Source organism: Halichoeres trimaculatus, unplaced genomic scaffold (genome assembly GCF_033239565.1).
Source record: "Halichoeres trimaculatus isolate MK-OKI-2021-1 unplaced genomic scaffold, fHalTri1.1 fHalTri1_scaffold_4, whole genome shotgun sequence".
NCBI classification, from domain to species: domain Eukaryota; kingdom Metazoa; phylum Chordata; class Actinopteri; order Labriformes; family Labridae; genus Halichoeres; species Halichoeres trimaculatus.
In genome coordinates, this window is record NW_027437182.1 from 5783676 (window position 1) to 5805967 (window position 22292).

The window sequence follows — 22292 nt, forward strand, 5'->3', positions numbered from 1 at the left end:
CTGATCACATAATTACAGCTTTCTACACGTCTTTTAAATTATGTGAAAGTATTCAACCTGAATACAATTCCCGTCTGCCCACTGAAATACTTCAATGAATGATTACAGTTTGAAAGATGAAGTATGTGTTTTCAAATTTTCAACTTATTTCCAAAATAATAATTTCTTGTTGACCCTGGTTTGCGAGGTTACCTGGATTTGATATAAGACATATTACTGCTCTGAAACCTGATTTCTGACCTCATTTTAATGTTTGCAGAGCACTGTGTCTTTGGTAAGCACACATGTAAGCACACGTTCTGTACTAGAAATTCATATCAGCTAAATCAGTTTTTTACGCAAGTCAGTTAGAAATGTAACCACCCATTCATTCTGTGTTATAATTTGAGTCTTGAAGTTGAGCTTTTTTTGATCCAGCTGTCTGACAGTGATCCTGACAGGAGCAGTAAAGACAATAGAGACTCAAACAACACCTCACCATGTGCCCTGCAGGTGTACACACCAAAGTAAACACTCAGCTGGACATTCATCCAATTAGTGGTCTGGTTGTGTGGCAGAAGCATGACCCAGCACCAGGACGAGGTGCTGCTAGAATTTTAAACTGGCACAATAAAAAAAAATTGTCTCAAGCGTCAGAGTTTCTGTGATTTTAGCGCTGTCTCTGCATTCTTCTGTCCCAGATACTGACCCATTAGCTAATGTTTTCATTTCTTGTGATGATTGAAGCATTCCTCTACTTTTCTTTTTATTATGGCTAGCATTCCTCTTCTTTAATTGTTAAATGTTGTTAGCAACCAGCTTTTATATTTGCTTTAGATTTCTTTTGTTGTCTTGATCTTTGTTTGCTAATTGAGCATCACAGTGCTAAAATCTGTTGTAGTTATCAGTAATTTACTGTTATTAACAAATGTTCATGTAAACAGCCTGAGAGAGGAAACATTTTTTCTTTTACACACTCAGAACATGACGAACTTGACCGTGATGTTGCCTTGACTTCAAAAGAAGGTTGGAGTGAAGTGTGGACGCCAGTCAGTCATCACCTCCTAAATGCATTTCCCATCTATGTAATGTCTCATTTACACGGACTGTTATTAAGCCTACTATAACAGACACCCTGCTTGTTGGCTGCATGTTGGTTTATAATTTAGGGGTTAATATGATGAGGCTCAGTTACACAATGCAGCAACATCAGAGGATGCCTCATTCTGCCCTCTTCCTTTTCTTGAATGTACTCCACTGGAAAAGATTCGACCTTTGTATTTGCAGCACAGTTAAAGCGTGATGAATGTTATCATTCTACTGCTTAAATGCCTCAGCTTCTTTCGGCCCTGTTGTTGTGGTGAAGGCTGTGGTGAGCTCAAAGTTTCCATGTCCGTGTGTGTGGGAGTTCAGAGGAACAAACAGCTGTTTCTTTATTCATGTCTCACATTTTGTGACTCTCACTTCTCTGACAGTGGCTTGGGATGCTCACGCTGAGATGCTGTCTTGCTATAGCAGAATTCAAAATATTAAATAAACGACCACAGTGGTAGTGTTTTTTATCTGATTATTGAGATTTTTTTTGTTGATGAAGGGTTGTGGGAGTAGCTTTGGGAGCAGGAGGGGTGTAATTATACTCTCAAGTCCTGGCACAACATGAGTCAGGGTGCTGTGTCCTGGATACAATTTCTTTCGATGATTTCAAGGCTGTTAGTAACAAAGTATGCCAAAGCTGGAGAGATGAGATTGCATAATGTAACTTTTATCTATGATGCTTTATTTTGCCTTTTTAATGCACAAGTTACTTTATATCTTGTTTTGACTACAAACATACTTTTGTTTTGAAAGCGAGCGAAAGGTAGTTCTGTAACGTCTAAAGGTATACCGGGTGGGCTTAAGATTCCTCACTGTGTCCCAGCTGCCAAATTCTTTATCTACTGCTGATGTACCTGAACCATAGACTGTATAATTAATGGACGTAGTCTCCCCAATGTCACCTGTCTGTTTCTGAAATAGATTTTTGAAGCAAATCGGCTATGGTGGCCATAATGGAAGTGGTGGGGGCTTCGAGTACAGCTATGGGTCACCCATCAGTCACGTGACCTGAGCTGTGCCTCTGATTGGGCTAGCTTGTGATCCTAATATCCTCTAAACTGCTGAGTTAAAAAAAAATCCACCCCCGTACAGTGTTTGCCAATAATGAAATTAGTGATTCAGACAGGAGACGTTTTTTAAACCAGGCTGTAATTACGGTTGATTTCTGCTGTAAAAATGGCTTTTTTGTCTTTGTGTGTGTGACTTCCAGTACTTCCAGCCTCAAGTGGACGCTCAAGAAACAGCAGATTTTAGCACTTCTGCATTGTCTCATATTCTTAGACCGGAGGTTGCTGCTTGATCTGAACACTTTTTGGGAAACAGATGTAATAGAAGTAATTATGTCAAACAATTGAAGCCAAAGGAAGGTAGCACCCTCAGCTGTTTGAAAAGGGTACTACAATTCATTTTTCATCTCCACCCCTCCAGAGCAGCTGTTGAGCATAGCATATAGCAGGATTGATAGATGTGAGTATGGACAAAACAAAGCTGTTTACATTGCTGTCACAAGACTGGTCTGTTTGGCTGTGTGCAGCATGTATTGCACATAGAAGCAGACACTCTCTTCTTTGAGCATCATCTTCTGGTTCAGAAAATGTAACGTAACAGAATACCCGCTGAACAGAGTTTTTTCCACTGAGGAAATTGAAAAATATCTTTTCAGCCCGAGGTTAAAGATAAGATCATGTATTTTCTTGTCATCTTGTGCTTTTTGAAAATTAATATTGACAGTCTACCCTTTATGCAATAACTATTTTACATGATATTTACAAACCAAAAATATCCCTTCACTCTTCATCACAGAGGTGTAGACAATAAACTTCATGTTATGGCTTGCCATTAACATAATTTCTTTCTTTCCTCTTCTGTTCTCTGTCCCTTCATTTTCCCTCCATTCCTTTGTCTTTCTGATTTAGGGTCCTCCTGGCCCCCCTGGATTACCTGGTCCCCCAGGAAAACGAGGTTCTCGGGTAGGTAATCTGTCCAGGTTTGACAGTAAACATTTAGAGTTATATGGACTGTTGAACATGAAGGGTAGTATAAACATTTCCTGACATGTAACGGTGGAATACAATGATATCCTTGTTAGAAAACTTCATTTAGAGTTTCTTTACACGCACTCAGTATTAAAGTGGTTTTCCAGATCCCTGATCTATTAAAAAATACCTGAAAGAAGATGTAAGTTGAAAACCAGAAAGGAGAAACAGAGGAGTGTGTATAGAAAGTGACATTTTGTTTGGATTTAATGTTTGTGTCTAAGTCTGACATCAAGGTCAGGCTTATTGGCTCTCAAAGTATTTTGATGACGAGCACTAACACACTCACTGAAGTTATATCAGTTTGCTTCATCTTTCAGTACGAGCATCAGGCCCTGGCTGCACATGTGTTTTGATTTTATTTACCATCAGAATCCAGCTGCAACAGTCAGAAAAAAGGCACTGACAGACATGTTTGTGGTCAGCCTGATTTTGCTCAGAAACAAGCTTTTATGGCAATTAGAAACTCTGCTACGAGGATACAGAAAGCATTGTTTATGTGTCTGCAGCACATACGAAGCATCAAGATTGAGTGCTCAAACTCTCTCAGCTGCAACCAGCAGTCATGTCAGTGGTGAGGCGAGCTGCATTTTTGCTCTGATCTTGAAAGTGCACTTTATCCATCTGCCAAGGCTGTCATGATGCAACGCTGTGATCATGCCACAGGTCCTGGAGGCATCTTTAAACAGAACAAGACACATTTTACTCAATGGATGTGGTATGTGTTAGAGCTGTACCTCGCTGAAAAGTCTTTGGCTAACTCATGGCTAATTAAACACAGGGAATGTAAATATCAGGTGGATTAAAATGCAACTGAGTGCTTGATTACTCTTTTTTTACCCAGTCAGACTCTCAAGTGCCTTGAAAATTTCTAATGAAAAATCACTGCTTCATAAAAATTGGGCATCGATAGATGTTTATCTTTGTATGTTGCTCTGGTGCAAATAAACACATGCGTGTGGTAAAGTTTGGCAAGGAAGTTGTGTACAGACTGTGTCTGGTTAAACTGTCATGTTACCCATTTTCTTTCATTGTTTTCTGTCTTTAGACTTGAAGTAAGTCAGAAATTAAATCTCTGTTTAGATGACAAGGAAAGTAAGTCCGTAGTTTAGGAAATTTCAAGGGATGCACTCTGGTAGAGCATGCTTAAGGAAGTAAAGAAGGAGACTTTAGCAAAGGTGACAGTTTCTGCATTTTTATCAGTATCTTGTGTATAAATAACTTGAGGATACAGGAACTACAGTAAAAATCATTGTACTAGCAACTGAGGCTCACTCTTGTTGGCGATCAATGTTCCAGACCATGTGCTGCTCTTGCACATCCCACCCCAGCTCTACAATGACTATTAACCAGGTGCTGGTGGGAAAAAGTCTGCATAAGGTGAACAGATTAGGCCCCACGTGCACCTAACCTGGATGGAACTAGAAACATAACATCAGTTAGTGCAGGGCATGCGCTTTAGAGACCTGAAAAACAGTTTAAGACAGCTCAAGAAGTTGTAGTATTTATGAGCCAGTAACCTGCATCATTTAGTTGGAGCCCCCTGCTGTACTGACTGACTGATTGAGAGAATCTGATCCAATCCAATCCAATTCAAATTTATTTACCCTCTTAAGATCCAGAATCTATATATGTAGACATTACATTTCTGCCTCTCAGACCCATGATACTTCATTTTTTAAAACTTTGACTGATCGGCTACATTTAGGGACACTGCCCACATTATGTTTTGATGAAATCATTATTTTGGGGAAAACATTACACCCATTTCAGTGAAAAAAAACAATGTATTTGAGAACAATAACACTACTAACAAACAACCAATAGAGATCTCATAACACTAAAAACCAAACTTCCTGTACAAAGACCAAGTTTAGTTATACTTCTTAGGTCTTACTTAACCTGAATAGAAAGGTGAATTCAAAAAAAGCACAAAAGCTTGGGTCTTAAGAGGTTAAAAGCGCATTCAAAAACAACAAAATGCCGACCAAAGTGGTGTACAATAAAAATAAAAAATAAAAACAATACAAAAATGCCAAAACACAGACGCAAGTAAAAAAAAAACCCTGCAGGATATAAATGGATCATTTAAAACAGAAAGGATTTAAAGGATCATTCTCAAACTGAGCCAAAAGCCGGAGAGTAAAAGTGCGTTTTTAAGTTTGATGTAATCTGATCAAAGAATGAAAGAGCCGTGAGAGGTTCAAGTCACTCTACATGTAACCTGTTTAACAGAGAGCAAAGCGGACAAACTAAAATGTTCATTAACAGGAATACAGGATGGTGGACAGTAAAACGTCTCAGTCAATGCCAAAGGAAGCACAAGGCTGATACAGAACATACTGTTACCCCATAAGCTCAGTCATAAAGAGGAGACAGAGGGAGGCTTGGAATCATTATGTGGTGAGAGGCTGAGGGCAGTGTGGGGTACTGTGGTTATATCTCTGCAGCCTCAGCAAAAAGGTACACACTTATTCAGCTGTCTTTAATCATTAATGCTATTACACACACACACATGCACACACACACACACACACACACACACACACACACACACACACACACACACACACACACACACACACACACACACACACACACACACACACACACACACACACACACACACACACACACACACACACACAACCACCCAGAGGAAACACCATGTGGTGTGGGCTTTTATTATGGAGAGTGACTAATTCACTTTCTTTTCGCTGAACAATGCCTGTAGGTAACCACTGAAGAACTGAGTTGGCTTAGAAACCGTCTTTTTCTACTGTTCACCGTTTCCTCATTGCTTTTCAAAATACTTTTAATACTGAAATTAAAACTGTAAGAGGTAGTTAGAAGAAGAGATCGGGATCCTCTGATCTGGCTTTAGTTGCAGCGCACAGACAAACCAGCCTGCAAGCAGCAGGGGCACAGATGTGCAGGAATGTTCTGTATTTATAGTGTTGGGGTGTATTTGACTGTTCACATCTAGTTGTAGGAGTGAGTGTGCATGTGTGGTGGTGCATTCATAGCATACCTGTGATGTCTGAGGAGTGAACTTGCCTTGCTGCACTGAGAACAAAGATGATAAAATGTAGTTATGTTGGTTTTATTATCAGCATTAAAAAATTACATCATACACAGTTCTTCGAAAGCATTCAGTTGCTTGAGTAACCCTGTTTTTATTTGATTAAAGTAAGATTTGGACTGTAGTTGGCACTTTCAAGCACAATCAATCAATCAATCCTGTTTCATGTTGGTATTTTTAACTCTAAAAGTTTCTAAGCATAGCTGGAGCTCTGGGTTTGAGCACAGGTAACACAGCCAGAATATATAACCCTGACTGAGCTGGTGTGTTTCCTCTTTGCATTCCTACTTTGTTCCTGAAAAGAAAGAACAGAGAAGCCTGCACAGGTGTCTCCTCCTTTCTTCCAGGCTAGACTTTCATTTTGAGGACTGAGCGTCCACTGTCTGTATGTAGAAATGCGCCCGGAGCGCAAATAGCCTTCATTTTTTAACACAGCAGAAACATACGCAATGGATAATGACAACAGAAACTCTAAGCACCACAATTTTTGGCCATGAGCCCGTGTGTGATGATACATGGCCACTGAGAGCTCTCATTGTGGTTCATGCTGCCTATAGTCAAGTTTCAGATCAAAACTGAAGCACTGAGCTGTTTGTCATCAACTTTTTACCATAAGTAGGTTACAAATTGCATTGTTATAAACTTTTTATACTAAACATACTTACTAGAAATTAAGCTGTCATTGTTTTCAGAAACACATATTGATTAGTTATGTCTGTCTCTTCTTATGTTTTAGGGGCCTACTGGTCCACATGGAAACCCAGGACAGCCTGGACCCCCTGGGGCGAAGGTGAGTTGTTCTTCTAATTTGTTATGAGACACAAATGGTCCTCAGTACGACGGTGTATTAGGGCCACTAAAGAAATAATAATAAAAAAAAATTCGAGAAAAAAACCTTCAAAAAAACCTTTTTGAGTTTCTAAAGTTGCAAATTTACAACTTCAGAAACTCAAAAATTTGCAAGTTCATTAAGTGGAAAATTAACAACTTGATAAACTAGTAAATTTGCGAGTTGATAAAGTCACAAATTTGGCCCTTATACGCCGTCGTAGTTATGTACTTCACTGCAATTTGGACCGAGTTGTAAGCCTCATAAGATTGTACTTTGGAGTTGATCTCAGCAATAAGGAGATACTACTGGTTTTAGCCCAGAGTCATTACATTCTTACGGGCTCTGAAAAGACGTTGTCGTACCATGGGGCTGTTCAGAAGAAAGCAGCACACTGGACTTGAGGAGGTGTTTGCTTTTATGCTACAAGAAGTTTAACGCAGCGGGCGGATTCGGGAATATAGAATAGAACTTTATCAGTCATTGCAACAAGTACAACGAAATTGCAAACATATTGCAAACATATTGCAAACATATAGACAGTTCTCCGAGCTATACAGATGGGGTGTGTGGTTCAACAGGACACGAATGAAAGAGCGAGTCGTTGAATTTTCCTCCACAGGAGCATTTTATTAAAGGAATGAAAAAAAGTAAACAGCCGATCTCGCGCTTCTGCAGAGGAGACCAGAGCAATCGATTACAGTCCACTCTGACTTCTCAGTAGATCACAGATGAACTAATAGATCCTGCAAAGACACATGAAAACATCTGACATCTCCCATATCTGTCACAAAACAACCTTCAATTTTACAATTTTTTCAACTTAGCTTTTTTCAGCTTATCTGCATCTCTCAAGCGTGGCATCCCCTGTGCCTGTGCATCAACTAACATCCGGGGACTTGTCATAAACCAGTAAATTTACGACTTTACAAGGTCGTACATTTTTTAACTCGCAAATTTACTAGTTTGTTAAGTCATAAATTTTCCACTTAATGAACTAGCACATTTTTGAGTTTCTAAAGTACTAAATTTGCAACTTTAGAAACTCGGAAATTTTGAGTTTTTTTCTCGAAAATTTACATATTTATTTTATTTCTTTAGTGGCCCTTATACACCGTTGTACCTCAGAGTCATGTTAGAAATAAGTCTTGTTACTGAAACCGGTGGGCTACCTCAATGTTGACCTTCTGTTAGTCGAAATGAACATTTACGATAAAAAAGTCAACTTATTTTTCAAACCATGAATTGATTTATTCTGGGTTTGTGTGGATATTTCAACTGAGGTGACTCCACTGTATTCATTTGTATTTTCACTGTTAAACTTTTTAACATGCCTCATCAAGCTGTGGGGAAAGAAAAAAATCTTGAATCATTTGTCTTTGTTCAGAAAGGAGCCTTTGGGCATATATGAGATGTTAATTCAAGCATACAATGATTGATGAGGCTAAGGGATGAGGGAACTAAGATGTCAGAGGTGACAGAATGGCAAGTAGATGACAGTGTAGTTAACTTTTAAACTATTAAAGGCTGCATTTCTGTGGGAAAAGTTTGCCTATCAGAGTTTTACAAGAGTTTTTAAAAATACTTGAAGCAGGAGGAGCTAGAATGGCTGTTTAGCTAAAGGACATATCACTTAACCTAGATTGTTTTTTCCAAAAAAGAGTAATGATAGAAGCCCAGACTCATTGTACATGACACTGATTGAAAAAAGAAGGCTTCTTTAAAATACTAGTGTCTTGTACTTTTACCCAGCATGGGAACAGATGTAAAAAGCACATTTGATACAACAGAACAAGGATGTGGGCAGCTACATGCAGCTGGTAGATGGTGTTTGTGGTCTTACCACTACAGAGTGACTGCCGCACACCATGCAGTCAGTGCGGAAACCATCAGGCTATACCAGCAGAAACAAAGGAGTGGTTGGTTCAGTCTTTTGATGTCAGACCTATAGCTGTAAGTGAATAACTCCCAAAGAGAAGAAAAGACAGACGATCTCTGCCTCACCCTGAACACACAGACAAAAATGATTTTCCTCCAAAAGCACGGGGAGACAGATGGATGTGTGCTGTTACCTCTAACCTCCCTGGGACGTTGGGCTTCCGATTGGTCATTTTGAAATATGGGCCCCCTGCTTGCTCTCTGCTCCCTTAGCATATACACCCACACTCATGCACACACATGCACAACCCAAACCAGTGTATCTAATACCACAGTGGTCTGTTGGTGAGTCATTCTCACACCCCCAAACCCTCTGTGAAGGCGGGATACAGATTAAGCGACTCTTTGTCTAAGTTTGGGAAAACATCCACTGTTGAAATGTGTTTGGTTACTAGGACGTACACAAAGGACTAAAGTCCCTACTGCTGAGCTTAGCTGACATGTGTTTTGGGCTTAGTGTGAAATGTTATGACGATTTGCTTTGCAGGACTTAAAAGCTTCATTCAATCTGCTTCATGCGCTGCTGACTTCTTTTAAACAAAAAGAAATCCTGGTTTTATGCTGCATTAGAATTTCCGCTTGCTAACCCCCAAGCTCTTCTCTGCTTCACTGACTGTCAGTCAAAACTATGGAAACATGATGCTCAATAACCAAGAGGAGGATACTGTTTTGGTGCAGGTAGAGAAACACAGACATGACCGTGAAGACATGAAGGAAGTATTTGTACATGTGTGTACAACAATGGCTTTTCACTCAAGGCCACAAACCAAATCTTTGCCTGAGATTTGCAGCAGCTGATTAGAAAAACTTGTGAAGAAGCTCTCCTAACAGTGTTTCTTAGGAAGAAAGTATCATCAGTTATGACAAGAAAAGAGTTTATGACCCTAATCGACACCAGCTTCAGGAGGAAAGACCCAAAACTCTGCCTGTTGACCTTAACTACTGCTGTTCTGTGAAAACGCACTTTACAGCTCCATTCTGGCAGACTCTTTGACATGTTCCTCTCTTTATTCACCTAGTGGGAATCACACATGTGGTTTGAGATGACTCAGAGTGTCTAAAAGTTAAATCTGGATCCTTGAAGGCCTGTGTGCTTCATTGTTGCATGCTGTTGTCTCGACTGGTCACTTTGCAGGATGTGGGTTAGACATTGTCAGAGATTTCTCAAAGACGCTTTTACTTGAAAGGAATTTCAAACAGTATTGGAGCTGCTTTGTTGAATTTCTGTCTTTTGTTATGAAAGACACTTTGGTCAAAGGCCTCAGGATTATTGTTCAGCGTCATTAAATTGCATGTGAGAATGTCATGTTTGTTGTTGAAACAGCTTTTATCTAACATTGGGCTTGGGTAAAATCAAAGCAGGCATGGAGCTGACCACTTCCTCTCTCAGACTCAGCTGGATTATTTTCCTCATGATTTGTCTCCATAAGTATGTTGGTTATTTAAGTGAATGAGCTCACTATCTCTCAGCCTCTTTTCCTGCTGGTGTTCTTGAGTCTGGAGGGAAACCCGAAAGTACACATCTTGGAAAAGGTGAAGGCGACAATAATGTTGATGTGTACACTGAAAACCTCAAGTTACATGTGCTAGGATTTAAGTTATTCTTTGCCAAAACTTGAGATGATTACAAAGCACAAATTAAAATGATTAATAGGAACATTGATGCAACATTCGTACATAACTTTCAAACAGGACTTAAACTTATGCACGCTGACTTTTTTTGTCAACTTTTAGAAGCACAATAACCCAATTTGAAAAGTGGTTCGTTGAAGCTAGCCACTTGGGATGAAACTGGGAAAAAAATCACCTCTCAATTGGAGGTATGAAAAAATATCGGTACAGCAATATATCGCAATACTTTGATAAAATAATGATATTTCAACTCTTTATATCAGTATTTTTGTTGAAATAAAAATACATATTCTAGGTGAGTTTGAAGTACAATACCTCTTTCCCACCTTCACTGTGGTAGATGGCGCTGAAGGGCTTCTCCACTGTATGTTGCCCATAAACTGTATAAGAAATATAATCTCGAAGCATGTTCAAAATATTTTATTCCTAAACTCGATGATGTGGGTTTTGATGCTGTAAACATCAATGTTTTCTCTCTTTTCTTGGGTCAGTTAGTTAAAAATCATTTTAGGTCTAGTTTTTACAGTGTAGTATACTGATAAAATAATAATCATTGTCATGTATTATACTTTTTATGAGTATCATTGTTTACACCAAGTGACATTTATCAGTTTCACCTAATGACCACGTCTTTCACTCAATAATTGTTTGGCAACATTAGTTAAATGTTACAGTAGTTTAAGTGACAAACTTGACACACTTTTTATTTTTAAGTTAAGTATATGAAACACTGCATCTGACTTTCATTATTTCAAACACAACAGAAAGGAAAAGTTGTTTTCAACCTAATAGTTAACTGTGTAGAATATCACAGTATATCACAGTACAGTGATATATCGTGATATTATAGTATCGTGGCCCAAGTATCGTGATGTATATTGTATTGTGAAGTTCTTGGCAATACTCACCCCTAACTCTCAATTGTTGATGAATTGTAAAATGGTCTTATCTTTCTGAAGCAGCCCTCACTCTAAAACTATTTCTGTTTCAGGGGTCAAAAGGGGACCCGGGTTCTTCTCCAGGCCAGGCCCCACCAGGAGAGAAGGTACAATATCTTGCCCTGTCTTAACTTTGTGTACTCTTTCTTCCATGTTGTCTTTTAATTAAAAGCGTCTGTCTTCTGTTGGCTTTCATCTGAAGCTGATTAAAAATGCATTTGTAGATTTCTTAAAAAAAAAAACTGTCTCTGGTTCATTTGTTAGATTTCTTAATTATTGGTGTTGACAATCTGGGTTTCCTCATCCAACTTCATTCATTAGTAAACTTCCTTTAAACTCTTGCTCTGCATTTTTGACTCACTCTGTTATCATTGATGCGCCTGGCGTCACCACAGCTGGTTCCTCTTACATTCTGCTCATCCTTGTCTCTGTCCGCCCCTTAAACATCATCACAGTAATGATTTTCCCGAGCAGCACTCCTACATGTCTTGAAACAATTAAGCTCCAAAAGCTCTTCCTTCAAGTTGAAACGCTGTCTGCACTCATAGAAATCCTATCAGAAGTCATCATTGCAAGAGACTGAAACTAAATTTGTAGCATATGACCGTATTTATCCATTTTTAGCCTGATGTCAGCCACATGAGTGCAGACTTCGTCTCACTCTCCATAGGGCTTTTGCTCTGTAGTAGCTGTTAGTCACATATCTTATGTCTCCAGTCACCCTCTCAGTATTTGTCTTATCTCTGAAAGTTACACAGATGGTTTTTATCTGAATCATTGAAAGACATCCTACAAATTCACTCCTCCCAGTCAGTATCTTTCTTAAACAACACACTGTACCTTAAAGTGAAAGGTTTTGAATTTCACTTTGACAGTCTGGTTTTCAACTATTGCTCTGTTTTTAATGGTTCACAACCATTGTTATGCTGTTTTTTGTATTATTCATTGTTAAATTTTTTTCCAATAGGGTGACAGAGGTCCACCAGGTCTTCCTGGGCAGGATGGATTTCCCGGTCCACCGGTAAGACTTTGTTGAACGTATATTTTGCTTGAAGGTGAGGTTTGAAAGGTAGAAGCAGGTGTTAAAACACTGAATCTGTAAGAATTTGCTTTGTTAGTGTTCATGTCTATGTCTCTATATATACCTGTCTCAGCCACTGTCTCCCTGTCTCAGTCATAGCTGTACAAAAGGCCATGGTTCTGTCTCTTATACCTTATAGACTTTAGGGTCAAGGTCAAAGTTCATCCAAAAGAGGAAAGGCACCCTGCCCAGGTTCAGGGGTCAATGACAAACACAACACCTCATGCCTTCCTGGGTCAGCAGTTGTCATGACAAAGGGAGGAGAACACTACATACCCTGTTATCAATACAAAGCAGGACACTTGGATTCTTCTCCAGTGATGTACACATGATTACATGCACACATATGCCCTGCACCTGCTAACCGGGTCTGGTTCTGTGCCCCTGTCTGTTGAACTGAGTGCTTCTGTGTTTGACATGTCCGTTGCTTACGTTGAGCTTGTGTCTTTTTGATAAAGAACAGACTGAATCTGTGATAGATTTTTGCACTGCCGCCAACACAGCATGGTGTCGGTTGTTCAGGTAGCATCTCCATGAGGTTTGAAGTCCGGCCTTTACATAGCTGACCTTCACCTATTCCCCCAGGAGAGCATCCCAGTGTTTGCAGAAGCTGAACTTAATATATATCCTGCGCATGAACTGTGGCCTGAGAAGTATTTTCAGAGGAAATGAGTAGCTGGGGGCCGGTGTTCTGTTCTCCCAAGCGGGCTTTTTATTAGGTGTGAAAGTTCATGCGTCACAACCTCGGAAGCACATGGCAGAGCCAACAGTGCTGTTCAAGAACGTCTCACACTGACCCAGAAATACCAACCTGGCCCTGACCTTTGTTGTGGAGCTGTATACATCTGTTGTTGATAAGCATGTCAAGAGGAAGAAATAAAAAGGCTTAGGAAAAAAAGAGCTCTGATTTACAGTACAATGAAGTGTTTCCGAAAAAGAAGTGCTTTGTTAACTAAATGTGAAATATGACTGTAACTTTAAACTCATGTTGGAATAGAATAAATGAGCTGTTAATCTTATTCAAGCTTTTATTTGTTAATATTTCTCACATCTTTAAATATTGGTCTCAGCTCAAAATAGGACATGACTTGTGTCTGGAAACACCACAGAAGACAAATATAATAATCTTGTTTTAATATAAAAACTTTTTGAAACAGAGGATGACGTACCAAAACACTCCCATGATTTATTTTCATCTGACAATGGACACGCCTTCCCACAACAACCAAAGCTGTTCAGACTGGAGAGACACATGATGTGCATACCCACTCTAAACCAGCGAAATGATTCATATTCAGTGACACATTTCCAGACCAAGTGTGGTCTCCTACAAGAAACATTTTCATATGAGAATGAAGCAGTGCTAATTATTGAACTTTTGAGATTAACATAACACTTCTGTGAAATTAATACTCCAATGAATTAAAATTACACATCTATAGTTCATGATTTGGATGATCTCTTAAGAAAGCAGGGATCCCTTCAGGTTTAGTTTAGTGCTACCATACTGTGATGTGTGAAAGCTATTAAAACTCCGGTTTGACATTTTATTTAGCGACATCTTCAGATCTTTAGTTTCACCTGATATGCTCCTTGTTTCTCAACAAATACCCGAAGTTTTGATATCAACTCAATCAGACTCTCCTGCATTTAGTGTTACCTGTAATTAGGTATGGGTACCAAATTAGGTCCTTTTATAGGTAGAAAGGTATGTATACAGCATTGCAAGTTTATATATCTAGAAACAAACATATTTAATTGAAAAACTTTGAGATTTTATTATTAAACAAATTAATATTCATTACCACACAAAAGTACTGAAAATTGGTACCATTGAATACTGATACCTATTGCCAGGTTCCAGGTATCGGGTTACCTTTAATGACACGTCTGCTTCAATGTCTGATGGAAATATACTTTTTTGTCTTTTGCTTTTAAGGGTCCTAAAGGTTATCCAGGGCCATTCGGACCACCAGGAGAGCAAGTAAGTTGTGTTGTGTGTGACTGTATATGTCTTTTTATCTGTACATGTGTGTGTTGCTATTATATTTGACATTTAAAGGATATTTCTATAAACCAATATAGACACACCATCATACGGTTATGTTCAGGGCTGCAGCTATCGAATATTTTAGTATTCGAGTATTCTTCTGAAAATTCCATTGATTAATCGAGTAATCGGATAAAACACATTTTTGTTAAGTTAAAGAGCAGTTATTTTTCAAATGAAAATTTGTTTCAAGCAAGTGTAAAATCAAGTGACTTTGGGTGATGAATTCCAAGTTTCGTGTGATCTGATGAGACATGAAATACAAGCAGCTGATGCAGATCGATACATGCTTTCATATCATTCTCCAAACTCCAGAAAAGAAGCTAGATTTGTTGCTAGTCGCTATTTTGAAAAAGAGGTGGCTTGCGAGGTCTGAAAACCCTCTAACTATGGCTCTATTTGAAATGCCACTCTTTGTTCTTTTTTAAAATTAAACGATTCCTTGAGGCAGAGAAAATTCCTCGATCATTTTTTGTAATCAAGTACCTCGAATTATTCAAGGAATGGTTTCAGCTCTAGTTATGTTGCCAGAAACTACAAAAACAAAAAAGTTTTAAATTACTTTATGAAGAATATAGCAACATTTGGCGGAACAGATTTTGGAGTCATGCGGGTAACATTAAGTGTTTACAAGGTAAACATACACAAGAAATATGGGAGAACAATACTTGCCATCATGCAACACAGTTGCTTTTTGTCGTCAAAGGCCACCTTTGCTTTACTAAGACAGGCATTTCAGTTAGTATCTGACCCCTAGATATAGAAAATCGCCATTTCTCTCGATTAAAAGTAAAACAGATCAGTACTATACACTTACCTGACACCTGTGATCTGTGTCAAAGACAAAAATAAACCTTGATTTAAAATGTGACGTGTAGGAGCATCATTACAGTGTGGGTGAAAAAGAAATCTGGGAAAGTTTAGGTTGGTAGGATTGTCAGATGGAGGCTTTCTAGAGTGAACAGTGCTTGTTTTATTCCTCAGCTGGCATCAGTGGCAGAGGTCTGTGTGTCTCCTCTTTCACTTTATCCATGCATCTAATCTCCCAATTCACTGTTCATTCATTCTCTGTCTCTCTGCTGCAGGGCATACCGGGACCTCCTGGGGAAGCAGGGGCTGCAGGTTACCCTGGCAGGCAGGTGCAGTGAAAAATACAGAAATCTGCTTCCAGTTCCTCCATCGCTCCTCTCAGTTTCTCCTTCGTTCTGTCAAATCTTTGAAGGAATACAGATTACAATGACATGCATACATTCATGACTTCAGTTCCCTGACTTCTGTTATGTACGAGTCTGCACTTGGCATATACACTGCCAATCGTGTGGACTTTGACATACACATACCTATAAATAATTATCTATGTATCTAAGCTTGTTGTATTTCTCTTGTCAAGCCTTTATGTGTCTAAGGTGTTGAGCTTTCCTTTACCTTGAACATAACTGAGCATGACTCTGTTGTGATATTTCCCTCTCACTCGAAGCTTTCCTTTGTTGCAGGGCTCAGCGGGCCCAGAAGGTAACCCAGGGCCTAAAGGTGTCCGTGTAAGTACAAGTACCTTTCTACTCCCATTCTGCCCTGTTTTTTTTTTCAGCAGCACTGGTTGAATACTTCATTTCCTGAAAGGATTAGGACAGTGTCAGGCTGTCAGCCCTCCTCTAGAGAAACTGCCAGGGATCTGTGTTGTATTTCTGTCATGCTACCTGATGTGAAACTGCTTGTGGGGGCTGGTTCAGGGATCTGTGTCTCTAAAAGGCTGACTGGTTCTTTTAACTGTAGTTCTTTAAGCAAGCAGGACTGTCCCCAAACAGACCAAGAGAAAAGTAAGAGAGACAAAGAGGTGGAAGAGAGAACGAAAGCAGAAAGAAGGGGGCTTGTGAGAGAGGAGGCTTTAGTGGAGCGTTGCAGCTTAGAGAAACGGGATATCTGGGACTAATATTCCAAGGCAGAGTGGGAAAGAGCAACATAGACAGTGTAATGATAAGATATGTGGAAACAAAAAGGAATGAGGGAGGGACGGGGTTTTGCAAATTGCAGAGAATGTGTCCCATGCCAACTGAAAAAAAATCAACCGAGGTATTGCTATCTTTGTTTTCTTTCAGAAAAGAAACTGCACACAGCTTCATTTGAATGTTGGGATTGTTTTATTTTTCATATATGTCTGCTCTGCATGGCCGATTGTGATATAGCAAGCCTTTACTTGTGATGGCTGGCAAATCCCAAGTTATTACAACACCTCCAGTGTATGCAATGACTTGCATGTGTTGCTTTAACTCACTGCATGTGTTTGGTAAAGCCAACACATAAACAAATACCACAACAGTTGGAAAGCACAACTTTCCATCCCAGAGACATACACTTTCTGTGTTCACACAAAGAGAATGCTGCCAGAAAAGAAAACATCTGTTGTGAACGATGATAGCTTAAAAATACTTACAGAAGTTAATTTGCAAAAGAATTGGCTCCTGTGCTAACACTTAAGTTTATACACATTGTATTCAAGAGCACAATGCTAAATGCTAAATGAGTTGCCTCATAGCGCTTAAGCTTCCCTTGACTACCCGGCAGGTCTGTTAGAATGAAATCTGTTTTGCAACACAAAATATATACCCTCTTAAGAAAGTCACAACATAGATCTCTAGGTATTTTTGCTAGATAATTTAGGGTCTTTCTCACAGAAGCAGTTTGAAAGTTGCTTATTTGTTTGCTTATTTTGATATGTTTCAGAAATATTATGAAACAACTCATTTTAGCTCTGTCAAAAAAAAAAGACGACTGAGCTTAAGATAAGAAAACTCAGATTTAAGTCCAAATCAGGCACATTTAATTTAGCTAAATTAGCTATAAAAAGGCTCAGAGATTCTCAGTGTAAACAAAGTTTTTGGATTTAACAGTTGTGGGAAATGTTAGCAGGGTTAGCAGCACCAGCCATTGGTTTTTCAGCAGGTTGACAAACACATTCCTTAGCTGGTGGTTACATATTTCTCTGGTGGAGTTAAGGTATTTGCACACTGTCTGCAGTACGAAAAAAATGGAATCATAAAGCAGTGATCAAGAAATTGATCCTTAGCAGTGGCTTTCAGTGTGTTTGAGGTATGTGCACGGGGGCGCACGCACACAGACACACAGACACACCATTGTGCACACACAAACACCATCCTGTGTCTTTGTTCATCATTTAAACATCCCCAAAAATGTGTAGATAAAATATGGCAGAAAAATGTGATGTTGCAAGTGGCCTACAATGTGTCTGAATAATGAAACTACCCGGGAAACAAGCTAAAAAAAACACAAAAAATCGAACCTGTTCCCAAAAAAATCATGACAGACAAAAGTTTCAGAGCAAGTGTGGAAACATAATCGACATAACATGGGATCAAATTTATTTTTTAACATGCGTAAGTTTTGCACGAAAAAACGTACCCTGTGTGCAAAGGCCTTTATCCAGGCACAGCTCTGTCTCCACGTTTTAAATGTGCCAAACTGAGCCACGCTACAAAACACCATCTCTCATCTGCCTCTTTACAACCAGACAGTAGTCGCCATCATCATTATCAACCACAGACCACTCAGGCTCTTGGGAGCTCTACAGTGAAGACACAACAAATGATCAGCAGTTCTTGCCTATCAAAAAGACTAAATACTTGTTTAAGGGAATTGTTTTGACTGGCAAGGGTGAATCATTTGATCGGGCAGTGGACTAAATGTGTTCTTGTTTGTTTGCACAATATTGTGATGTGAATTTTTGCTTATTTCCAGGGTTTCATTGGACCTCCTGGTGTTGCTGGACCACAGGGGCTGGAGGGCGACAGAGTGAGTGATGTTTCTTTAATAGTCGCTGTAAATGAAGTCAAAACCCCTCAGTGCAAATTATTTCCTGAAAATCTTAGAACATATCAGCATTTCTTTTGTTTCACTGTAAGTTTTCTTCTAGGGCAAATATCAAATGTGATAGGCAGCATAAACCGCTACCATCAAATGGTTAGCTTACAATAAGAATGGAAGGATTTGTATCTTTGCCAAATAGGTTAGGCCTTACTCATTTCTTTAGTACCAAGGAATTCCAGTTTCAAGGGAAACCTGGTCTTGCTTTGTTATGGCTTGCACACATCAGTTTGGCTCATGCCTAAGGAAATATTATTCTAAGAAGACAAACAGTTAATGAATCCCGGCTTGCATTGGACCATACAGTGTTCGTGATCTCTCTGTGCTGTTCCATGGTCTGATAAGAAAACAGATTTCATGCATTTGTTTCAGCTACAGTAGATCAGTAGGTTTTAATGGCCCCTTCTTACTCCTCTATAAATGGGTTTTAAAATCTCTGCCCTGTGACCAAAACTTCTTATAACACACGTATACTGGCAGAATACCCCAGATGTAATCATTAATCAACTTGTTTTTCTTCTCCAGGGGATTCCTGGTCCAGTTGGAAAACCTGGTCCCAAAGGAAGACATGTAAGAAACGTTTAGAGAGTCCAGCCTGAAATTTGTGATGGAGTGTTGGCATTGGTCCTGTGATGCTACGTTGTTCCAAATGTTCAACAGAAAGCCCTGTTAGATTAAGACACCACAGATTGAATGTCAAGGCTGGGCTCACTCTTGTAATGCCTTATACTTGTAACGGCTCAATGTCAGGCCAGTTGGATCACATGTTGTGTCCCAAAGGCAGTTGTAATTCAGTCCACTAGCGCTCCATGTGAACCCACATCATAAATACATTATTAAACACTATTAAAATACTAAGAAAGGAATAAGTTTTACTGATTTGTCTAACGTTTTCAAACTATATCTGGATGTTCTTCTCTTTCAGGGAGCTGTGGGTGATGCAGGGGAAAGGGGGCCACCTGGTCCTGATGGCATTGAGGTAAGATCTCTGCTCCACTTTGCTGTGAACCTAGCTGTCCTCTTTTTTTGTCCTGTGGTTTTACCCACTTTTATATCTTAGCATCATCTTGTCTTTCATGGTTAAACTCTTCTTACTTGCAACTTGTTCTTTGTCATTAATGACCTTGCAAGCAATGTGCACAGCTCTTTTTATGTCCCAAATAAACTAGCCAGGAAAATGAGATATAGCCATTTATTATGGTGGCCGGTTGGTGTCAGCCGATTTGCAAAAGTAACACGAATGCAAACCCAACAGGAATCAAACAGCTACAACACAAATGAAACAGCTACAACACAAATGAAAAAACAACAACACTAATGCAAAAGCCACAACACAACAGAAGTGCAGCCACAAAGGAAGTTAAGAGGACAGTTATCCTAAGGAATACAAAAAAAGGAGGTAAATGATAGTTTCCTTTTTTTTACCTTTAGCTATAATAGATATAGCTTTAATGCTAACGTTATTGATTCATAAAGCTAAAAATAAGATAACATATTTTTCTGGTACATTTGAAAATGTAAGTACTTTAAAGGATATTACAAGTTGAGTCCCCTATCATGCTTTATTTATCATAAATGCAGTTAAAAAGAAAATCATTCATTGTCTTTCGCAACCTTTCTGTGTCTGTTGGGAAACTAACCTTTTTAACCAACTTAACGATTGTAGCATTTGTGTTGTGGCTTTTGCAAATCATCTGACACCTACTGGCCACCATAATTGATGGATACTTTTGGCACCAAAGTTTTAGAACACCTAGAACTTTTTACACAAAGTATGGTATCTGTCTTTGGAAGGGTAGATATAAATTTGTTCATTTTGTTAGTGACAATCAGACAGTAGTGCTTATCTATTTTTATTTCTTGGCAGTGATGATTTAAAAAAAAATCATCAGAAAAGACTGTGTTTCCAGTGTAGTTTTAGTAGTACAGTAGGTTCAGTACTGTAAGTGTCTTGTCCTGTGTACTTAGGATGTTGCTGTGATGTTTCACAGGGGCCTGTTGGTGGGATTGGCATTGGCGGCTTTCCTGGTCTGCGGGTGAGTTTCAATTTTGCAATTTTATCTTTTATTTTATTTTTTCTACGGAAGATACACTATTTTTGATTTGTCACTCACACAGCTCACTCCAGTGCTGCTGGCTCTGCTGGTACTTGTTTCTAACATGGTTTGTCTGTCATCCATTTGTCTGAACTAGTTAGATGTGGAGTTTGGATGATGAAACACAGGATACTCAGAACTTGAGCCAGGGTTTTGTTTTGTTATGACTCATGGCAGCAGCCTAATTCTTCCTGTCAATGGCAGCAACTACTGAAGTCGAAGTAATCCACAGGATATCAAAAGAAATGAAGACTCTGTGTTTGGGATTTACAATAGAGACATCCTGGCTGCACGCCGGGTCTCTTCAACACAACTAATTTCATGGGTATGACAGTGGCAAAAGTCCAGAAGCTTAAAAAGGTGTGTGAATAACATTTTTACTGAGCATAGAGCCAGGATAGAAATGACATTATAATAATCCCAGAGTTGATATGATTTTAAATATTACCTGAGGCAAACGCACAAGGAAATACTCTTTCTCTGGTCTTGAATAATAAACATTAGCTCAAGTATTCAAGTATCAGCATTACTGGTGCCAAGTTGGCAATCTCAGTGTACTTCTCAGCTGTAGAGAATGACCGCTGACTTCTCTGTGAAGAAAAAAGAGTCTTTTGAAAAATGTGGACATAAGGGTGTTTTTATGGCTGATGAGATTAAAACTGCATGATTCATTAATTCATTTTTGGCATATTCAGATCCCTGTGATCAAAGCCTGGGTAGAAACAAACTGAAGTGATCAACTCATACTGCACTAAAGCAAGGGAGAGAATAAGATCTTTCAACAAGTCGTGAGATCTTTTATTGTGTTGTATAAAAGTGTCACTGTGAGTCATTAAATAGTTCATATAAACTCCATGATGTCCAGCAGTAAAAGTATTCTTCAGTGTCAGTAATAATAGCCCAATGTGGCTGATTGTTTGAGCACATTGCTCACAGGTCTCACCCACAGCCAGGATGTCCACCTGGGAGCCTCCGTCGTATTACTTAAGAGAGGAAAAAAAAACAAGACTCTCTTGGGGCTAATAGAGCGCGTGCTGCCCCTTTACTGTGTAATGTAAAACTGTTGAAATGTCTTAGTTTACAGAGGCCTCTAAAACACCCCCCACCGTTCAAGTCAAATGGATACAACTGTAACCTGCCTCATCCCTGTGCCATCATTTCATGCTTCATCTACTCCAGTGAGCTGTCCTCATAGCACAGGGATTTATTGGGGTGTTTGAAGGGTCACCCTGTGTGCGCGAGACACATCTGGATAGATGGGGCTTCACCTCAGTCACAGGCTGTAATTTATCATTACTGCAGGCACAGACCAGCAACACACAGACAGTCTTTACGTTTTCACTCACAGACACAAACAACTCACTCAAGTGAGGCAAGTAAAGTGAGGCTATATAATTCTCTTCTTGGAGGAGAAATTAAGAACTATTATGATAATAAAGCTCAAAGATTACTTTCAAGTAAGGGTGGGCGATATACCTTCAAAATATTTTAAGGAAATTTGCGATAATGATAATTATGACAATATGGGGGAAAAAACAAACAACTTATTATCAGTGGTTGCTGCTTCTGATGATAGCATTTTTATTGCACACAGTTTGGAAGCCACTTTAACAGTCATTTACTACTTCTACACAAGTTTGAAATGCAAACATAGTAA

General features: G+C 39.1%; 1 protein-coding gene across 1 annotated transcript in view; it reads left to right on the plus strand.

Moving 5' to 3' along the window:
* Window positions 1-22292, plus strand: part of col24a1 (collagen type XXIV alpha 1 chain) — an 89207-nt gene that overhangs the window by 17405 nt on the left and 49510 nt on the right. Inside the window, exons 4-14 of the mRNA XM_074668805.1 lie at window positions 2991-3044; window positions 6929-6982; window positions 11583-11636; window positions 12497-12550; window positions 14550-14594; window positions 15746-15799; window positions 16154-16198; window positions 18414-18467; window positions 19065-19109; window positions 19465-19518; window positions 20531-20575. Of these exons, the coding sequence (XP_074524906.1) occupies window positions 2991-3044; window positions 6929-6982; window positions 11583-11636; window positions 12497-12550; window positions 14550-14594; window positions 15746-15799; window positions 16154-16198; window positions 18414-18467; window positions 19065-19109; window positions 19465-19518; window positions 20531-20575 (558 nt within the window). The remainder of the gene's footprint in view (window positions 1-2990; window positions 3045-6928; window positions 6983-11582; window positions 11637-12496; window positions 12551-14549; window positions 14595-15745; window positions 15800-16153; window positions 16199-18413; window positions 18468-19064; window positions 19110-19464; window positions 19519-20530; window positions 20576-22292) is intronic.